Raw genomic sequence first — 8,443 nt, forward strand, 5'->3', positions numbered from 1 at the left:
ATGTCGGGCCCCGGGCCGCGGGAGCCGCCGCAGGCGGGCGGGCCGGCGGGCCCCGAGGGCGCGGACGCGGCGCCGGGCGAGGCGGGGCTGAGCTTCACGACCACCGACCTGAGCCTGGTGGAGATGACGGAGGTGGAGTATACGCAGCTGCAGCACATCCTCTACTCGCACATGGAGGCGGTGGCGGCAGCGGCGGCGGGCGGCTTCGCTGCGGCTGGGGGCGCGGCGGCGGCGGCGGGGGGCGCGGCGCCCGTGTACCCGGTGCTGTGCCCGCCCGCGCTAGCCGACGGCGGCTTCGCGGGCGCAGCGCCCTGCCTGGGCCACGTCGACTTCCAGGAGCTGCGCATGATGCTGCTGAGCGAGGCGGGCGCCCCTGCCATCGCCCCCGCCGAGAAGACGCCGGGCGCCGACGGCCCCTGTCCCCGCGCGCCGCGGCCCAAGGCGCCCGACGGCGGCGGCAAGGAGAACGCGGAGGGCGCGCCCGAGGCGCGGGCCAAGTCGGCCGTGCGCGTCCGCCTGGAGGACCGCTTCAACAGCATCCCTGCCGAGCCGCCGCCCGCCCCGCGCGGCGCCGAGCCCCCCGAGCCCGGCGTGGCGCTCAACAAGTGGGTGTCCCTCCCCGCCACCTCCCGGGTGGCCGGGCGCGGGGAGGGCGCGGGTGCGCCGGGAGCAGGCCCGCCGGGGCTGCGTGCACACGAGGCTGGCCGCTGCCGAGGCCAGCAGCCCCCGCCGCGGTGCACACGAGGAGGTCCCGTGGAGCGGCCATAGTCTCAGGCTGGGCGCACATGAGTCCCTCTGGTGGGGCGGCCACCAGCCTGGCTGGGTCTGGGTGTAGACAGGGTGATCCAGGTGCAAAGGCCACCAGCCCTACTACAGCTTGCGTTTTAATAGGGATGAGGCCCAGGTGGGCCTGGGTGTAGGTGAAGCCATCCCTGGAGAAAGCCACCAGCCTCCTCTGGCCGGCATCCTCACAGGGAGCAGACCCCGTTGGGTCTGGGGCCGACTTGGAAGGGTGTGTGCTCTGCAAGCGCCCATGAGCAAATACTTTTGAGTCCTGAGTGCCTACCACAAAGCATGCCCTCGTGTGGGGCATACTCTGTCTGCATGTGGAAGAGAGTTCAGTTGAGATAAGTGTACAGATGCTTCTGAGGACCAAAGCTTTTGCACCAAATTATCCACCTAAATGTCAGGAGAGGCCTGTTTCCCCCGACGTTGACTCAGGTTAGGGGTGACTCCACACACGGATGAGCCTTGGTGGAAGGAAAGTGTCCCGATGACAGAACGCAGCTTCGCCCTGCCGCCAGGATGCCAGCCTGTCAGTCATGTCTCAGAGACAAATACTGAAGAGTAGCCGCCTCTGTGCTGGGGGGGCTCCTCGCTTTCTATCCCTCCCTACCCTGTGGTTTTCCCCATTTTGCCCCTAGTCATCAGATTTTGGAGAATGGCCAAAAAAAGTGAGAGAGATTGGTGTCAGGTGACATCCAGCCGTATGGTCCTCTGTGAGGAAGAAGTGTGAGCTTGTCCACTGCAGCGCTGGTTGATCCTGGTTCGGTAGAGGTTTCCACGAGGAGGGGCGCTCGTCCTGCCGGATCTGAGCTGTCTAGAAGTCTTGGTGCTAGCCGGGAGAGCGTGCTGGGGATCGCAGCCTTCGGCACGCTTGCCTGCCACACAGTCTTCACGTGTCTCCGGGTCTCCTTTGTCTTGGCAGTTTGGTAACTCTTATCCGACATCCTTCCGAATTCATGAACGTCCCTCTACATCAGCAACAAAACAAATGCACGACATTGGTGAAAAATAAAACCGCAGCGGCCGCCACCGCTTTACAATTTACATGCCCTCTATTCACGGCCAATGCGTGCTCTGCTGCGGGGGGCTCGAGCCTCTCACAGACGCAGGTAAGGGAGGGACTCGTTGGGTGCTGCTCTTTTGTATTAAGTGGATTTTATTTTCGTTAGGTCTGAAGGATCTGTTTTTCTTTTATTGAGCTTAATAATCTTTGAGATCAAAAGCGTTTATGTGGTTTGGGAACGTCTTAAAATCCTCAGTGTACGTGAAGTTACTCAAATTGCATTAACACCTTTGACCTGACTTCGGTTACAGGGCATTTGATTTGTGGGCATGCTGGTAAACTTCCTGTCACTTCATTTTTTCCAGGGTTCTGGTAACCCATGTTCTATACTCGAAGCTGCCAAGCATCAGGACATTGGATTGCCTAGAGCATTTTCTTTCTGTTACCAGCAGGAAATTGAATCCACTAAACAGACTTTGGGCGGTAGAAACAAAGCTTTGCCTGAGCAGGTTTGGATTAAAGTAGGAGGTAAGCCATAAAGCGGAGGGAGCACTGCTCTGCTGGCTTCTTGGCCGAGGGTGGGGAGGGAGAGAGGCCGAGTATAAACATGAAGTGGTCTTTTTTTTTTTTTTTTTTTAAAGATTTATCCATTTATTTGTGAGAGAGAGAGCACACGAGCACACAAGCAGGGTGGGGGGGTAGCGGGAGAGAGAATCTCGGGCCGACTCCCTGCTGAGCACAGAGCCCACCGTGGGGCTGGATCTCAGGACCTGAGCCAAAATCAAGAGTTGGCCGCTTAACTGACTGAGCCACCCAGGCACCCCTCAGACATCATATTTATACTTAGCACGGAATCACTGAGTTTGGGGGCTGCTTTTTCTTACTGGTAATCTCCATAAACAGAGAAATGATAGACTTATGTAAATTTTCAGTTCCCTTCAAGTTCCTGAAAGCACTTAATAGTTGTTTTTTTGCTTCTTATTTTATATTTCGTGAGTGAGGCAGGAGTCTGAAATCTGCTAAAAGCTTTAGGAGACAGTCTACAGATGGGCAAAGGATTGAGTTGGGAGCAAGAGGCCATAAGGTGATTCAGAAAGTTTTAGAAATAAAGAAACCGCTGAAGGCAAACTTTGCTCACCTTGAGAGTGAGCTCACAGTCCCTTTCTCTTTGCAAACAAATTATTTTTCAACTTAACCCGACAAAATAATACCTAGCTTTTCCAGAGTTGATGGGGGCAGGGCGGGGATGGAGTACTGCGCTCCTCAAGCCAGTGGGTCGTTCTCCTTGTTAGGACTTTTTATTCAGAGGTATGCGCTACCATTTCCAAAGTGAAAGGTTGATGGTAACATAAACCATGTACTAACTCCTCAGCTTCAAAAACAAAATATTCCCAGAGCTGTGAATTCCCCACCATGTCTTCCTTGCAGGTCCCATTGTGAAAGTTGTGCGTAGGGACCCTTTGGCCACAGAAACTTTGGTTTTGTTTGGCGTCTCGGGAATGTACATCACCACTTGGGCATGATGGTTAGGTGCCGGCTCTTCTGGAGGTGGTGGAATTTGCCGTGTTCCTCTAGCATAAATAAGAGCTGGGATGCGATTCCTCCTTCCGGGGGCAGAATCACTTGTCAGCTGAGGGCACATTGAACCCTAAGGCACTTAGGTTTTGTCCTCTTCTGAGCATGGCAGGTAGAGTACCTGCTGTCACATTAGAGTAATTGTGTAAAAGAAAATCTTTGGGAGAAAGTTTGTTTTTTCCATTCTGAACATCAGAAAAATTGAACAACCTCTTGGTTTCTCTATTCATAGATGGCAGCTAACACCCGTTGATAAAAAAGGGACTTCTGACAAGGTTCTGTTGATCACATAATACTCAGTGTTTTAATTTAGTTACGGATTTACGTTCAGTTTTGTGGTTTGGAGCTTTGTGCTAACGGCTTGTACCAGTTACTGTAGTGGGTACGGCTCTTCCTGTTCAGTTCTGGGCCTTCCTTTGCCCATTCATGTGTCTCTTCTGGCTTGAAAAATGCCACAAAATACATTCAGCATTAATGGGGACAAGTTAAGTAAAATAAAAAATTAAAATACCACTTTTTTCTTCTTTTGCAAAGAAGAAGCGCTATGTAAGCAAGCCATAAATAAGAGGAATCGGAGTAGAATACGTCAGCTGGACACAAATGTAGAACGAAGAGCCCTTGGAGAGATTCAGAACGTGGGCGAAGGCTCGACCTCCACACAGGGCGCTTGGCCGCCTGCGGAGTCCTCGCAGGCAAACCTCGGGGAGCAGGCCCAGAGCGGGCCCCAGGGAGGAAGGTCGCAGCGTAGGGAGAGGCACAACCGCATGGAAAGAGATAGAAGGTAATGGCGTGTGATTGCTCGTCAACACGCAAGTTTACTATAGTTACTAGCAGTAACAGGCAAGTTATTCATGAAACAGCAGTTTAGTTATTTCAAAATGTGTTCAACGTGGAGAAAGGTTGGCCAGAGTAAACACTGTGTTTTGCTAGGTGGATCGGGGTCCCCAGGACCACCCCCAGGTTTGATGACTCATTAGGAAGACTTACGGCTTTGATTGATTACAGAGAAAGGACACAGTAAACTTAGCAGAGGTGCCTGGGGAGAAGTCTAGGGAGCCAGATGCGAGCTCCCAGGTGTCCTCTCCCAGGGGACTCCCGGATGCACTCCGCTCCCGCAGCCCCAGGTCCTGGGGCGGCTGAAATTGCCAGCTGGCAACGCTCGTCAGAGACTCAGTGCCCCAAGATTTTATTGGCAGGTCGGGTCATGGAGGCATTTCCTACCTGGTGAGCCGCCAAACCCCAGGCCCCCAGAGGGAGAGGCAGTGCTCAGCATGAACTGCATTGTTCGTACAAACATTTTAGGCACAGTTAGGCACCTCACTAATGATGCTGGGAACCCTCCCAAGATCGTAGTTCCCCGAGGCCGTCAGGGGCCAGCCTTGTGAGTGGGCCTCCGGGAGACAGCTGGGCTGCACACCAGGGCGCCAGCTTCACTTGGTTCTTTTAAGAATGTTGGGGAAGAAAGGGTTAAAACTGTTACTTAGGTCGTTTTATCTGCAGGTTTTATTTAGAATTTATTTGGATTTTACGAAGAACCAAAAGGTGGTTAATTTTTCTGTATTACAGCTGGATTTTTACCTGATGTTTCCCTAACATAATTAACGTAACTAACTTAATCATTTCCGGGGTACTTCGTCCCAGTTTCCTTTCTGTAGCACGGGGCAAGGCAGATACTCAACTCTGAAGTTCCAGTGTTGACCTGAGGCAGCTTACTTCTTTTTAAGGGACGTGTTAAAGCTAGCTAGCCCGCCAGCGATCATTCTTAGACCTGTGTACACACACACACACTCTCTCTCGAACTGAAGGACGTCTGTGAACTACGAAGGATGGCTTTCCTACCTGACGTTTCATCAGCGTTTACTGGGTACCTGCCGTGGGAGAACCCTTAGCCGTAGGTTGGCACCCTGCCGTTCCCTAGGGTAATACACTAGGTTCACTGCCTCGCATCTCCGTCTCTCGTCCGTGATGTAGAGTTGTCTCCCGCTCGGACTGGAGATAGGTGCCTGCTGTCGTGTTTGCCTTAGGAGATCCCCCACGTCTGCTCCCACGTGTGCACGTGGAAGGTGGGTGGCAGGGGTTGTGCTGCATCCGCTACTCCGTGTCAGCTCCCCTAGGACCTGGTGTCACGCCGAGTGTCATCTGCGAGAGCTAACATGGTCTAATCATAAGACCCAACTTGTGATTTAAGTTCTCTCTGAAAAAAAATTATCTCTAAAAAGACTGGGCTTGGGGGTATTAGCAGAGTGTAGTCTGTGATCCTTTTTTGAACCGGGGCCCCTTTGGAGGTCAAAGCTGTGACTCTTAGCTGTGGGTCAGTTCCTTGGCACATGGACAGCAGGGTAATAACTTGTGAGTGAAGAACGATCTACCCAGAAAAAGCACACACAAAATTTTGCTTCCAGTTTCAGGGGTTTGGCTCCGTCCCTGGTCTAGAGACTTGCTCCTGGCCCCTGAGCAGGATGGTCCTGGTGGAGCGCGGCCCCGAGCACGGGTGGCCAGGCTGGGAGCGGCGGTATTGCTTCTGCTTCTCAGTGTGATTGCTTTGGATTTTGACTGTAGGCGCAGAATCCGCATTTGCTGTGATGAGTTGAATCTTCTAGTCCCGTTCTGCAATGCGGAGACGGATAAGGCGACCACCCTGCAGTGGACCACGGCGTTCCTGAAGTACATTCAGGAAAGACATGGAGATTCTCTTAAAAAGGTCAGTATTCAGGGCAGGTAGATTTTCAGAATTTTATAAACTGACAAGTGATGTTACTTATCCTTTTTTCCCTAAGATATCCCTGACTGTCGTTCGTTTCCTGGAACCCAGTGTCAGATGCTGAGTTCACTATGAACAAAACTCCGCTCATTGATGTTGTAGCTCATCGTTTATCGAAATACTAATCATAGCCTGGGTTGGTTCACTGACATGCAGCGTATGAGTGACTGAAGTATCCGTTGTCAGATTGAGCACCTGCTGTATACAGCAGATTGCATAGGACTGGAAGGGGTTTCAGACACCTGTAAGATGTGTATTTTTTTACCCTCTGAAGACTTTTTGAAGGGATGAAGCGAGACGAGTTAAGAAGGGAGAGAGAGAGGCAGATGACGTTAAACAGTCTGGAATTCAGATGCATTCAGAAGGCGGAGGAGAGAGACTCTTCCATGGGCAGGGCGACTGGGGACGACCTGGGGGCTCTGGGCCCGAGGACCTGGCTCCCTAGCGTAGTCAGCACCGCCTTGACCCCGTCTGTCGGTCCCAGGGGCAATTCCAGTGAGCGAGCGCGGCTCCCGGCGTGGGGACCGAGCGCGTCGTGTGGGTGGGAGTCCAGCCGCCCTTCCTTGGGGGCTCAGATGGAAGAACAGAGGCTCCAGGGCTCTGCCGTGGGGGGGCCTCGGCATGCTGGTGGTCAGGGTGAGTGCTCACGAGGCCTTGGTGAGGCAGGCCCCGCGCACCCCGGTTCGGGTCGCTGTGGAAGCCATCGCGTGGCCGCTGCTGTGGTTGCAGCATGTCTTAGGGACTGAGTCGAGGTTGGCGCATAAACGTGGAAGGCTTTTACGAAGAGCCTGCCGTGTGTAGATCCCGCGGGGCCGGGAGCCGTGGGCTGCGTTTCTGGTTCCCCTTCTGTCTCCGCGGCGTTTATGCCGTGTGAGCTGCACTGTCGTTGTACGTGTGATCGAGTTTTAAAGCAGTATTTGTGTCATGTTCCTTCTGATTGGGTCGTTTATGGTTATCCTGCAGTTACTCTGTGATGTTATTTGTTAGAGGTAAACTGTTAATTTTAATAAAATAAAGCTTTTATGTATATTTTTTGTTAAGCTTTTTATCTTAATCCCAGCCAGTTAACACAGTGTACAGCTAGCTGCAGGTGTACAATGTAGTGACTCAGCCCTTCCCTAGGTCACCTGGTGCTGGGGAGGACAAGCGCCCTCCTTTGTCCCCATCCCGTTTCCCCCACCCCCACCCACCTCTGCTCTGGTCACCATCAGTGTGTTTTCTAGAGTCAAGAGTCTGTTTCTTGCTTTGTTTCTCTCTCTCTTTTTTCCCTTCGTTCCTCCGTTTTGTTTCTTAAATTCTGCATATTAGTGAAACCATGTGATAATTGACTTTCTCTGCTTGACTTATTTCACTTAGCATCATCTCCTCCAGTCCCATCCATGTCGATGCAAATGGTGGGTATTCATCCTTCTGAGGGCTGAGTAATATTCCATTGTATATATGGACCGCGTCTTCTTTATCCATTCATCTGTTGAAGGCCATCTTGGCTCCTTCCACAGTTTGGCTATTGCGGACGTTGCTGCTATGAACATTGGGGTGCATATGGCCCTTCTTTTCACTACATCTGTGTCTTTGGGGTAAATACCCAGGAGTGCAATTGCTGGGTCGTAGGGTAGCTCTATTTTTAACGTCTTGAGGAACCTCCATACTGTTTTCGAGTGGCTGCACCAGCTTGCATTCCCACCAACAGTGTAGGACGTTCCCCTTTTTCCGCATCCTCACCAACATGTGTTGTTTCCTGACTTGTCAGTTTTGGCCATTCTGACTGGTGTGAGGTGATACCTCATTGTGGGTGTGATTTGCATTTCCCTGATGCCGAATGGTGATGAACATTTTTTCATGTGTCTGTTGGCCATCTGGATGTCATCTTTGGAGAAAAGCTTTTATATTTTTGAAAATGATTCAATGTTTGGCTTTGTGTACCTATTACTAGTGGTTATTGACATAATTCATTCAAATATGATGGAGGCACTTACAACAAAAAAACATCTGTTAACTGTCTTTGTATATACTCAGAGGTTGAATAGGTTAAAACTTGTGTGTATTATATTTTGCATTTCATACATAAATATGGCTTGGGTGGGCACAGCAGGAGGAAAACCTCCCTGCGGAGACCTGGGCCAGTGCTGCTGCTAGGTGCTCCCCGTGGGCCGGGCCCGCCCTTCCCCAGCTGGGGCGTCTGTGCCCGAGTCTCCGTCAGCCTTGGGTGTCCTGGCTTCTCGTCTTATTCTGCTCTGGTGGCTTTTGGGGGGGCAAGCAGAGTTAGTGGTGGTGTTTGGGGGCGAGCAGAGTTGGTGGTGTTTGGGGGGCAAGCAGAG

At 52.2% G+C, this 8,443-nt stretch overlaps 1 protein-coding gene across 2 annotated transcripts in view; it reads left to right on the forward strand.

Annotated features, from left to right (window-relative positions):
* The window catches only part of TCFL5 (transcription factor like 5), a 15,887-nt gene continuing 7,444 nt past the window's right edge, over positions 1-8,443 (forward strand). Inside the window, exons 1-5 of one of the 2 annotated variants that reach the window (XM_021689093.2) lie at positions 1-605; positions 1,709-1,895; positions 2,155-2,317; positions 3,899-4,145; positions 5,924-6,065. In XM_021689093.2, coding sequence (XP_021544768.2) covers positions 1-605; positions 1,709-1,895; positions 2,155-2,317; positions 3,899-4,145; positions 5,924-6,065 — 1,344 coding nt within the window. The remainder of the gene's footprint in view (positions 606-1,708; positions 1,896-2,154; positions 2,318-3,898; positions 4,146-5,923; positions 6,066-8,443) is intronic. The other variant, XM_044918792.1, reaches the window with a different exon arrangement.

Source organism: Neomonachus schauinslandi, chromosome 10 (assembly GCF_002201575.2).
Source record: "Neomonachus schauinslandi chromosome 10, ASM220157v2, whole genome shotgun sequence".
Lineage (NCBI taxonomy): Eukaryota > Metazoa > Chordata > Mammalia > Carnivora > Phocidae > Neomonachus > Neomonachus schauinslandi.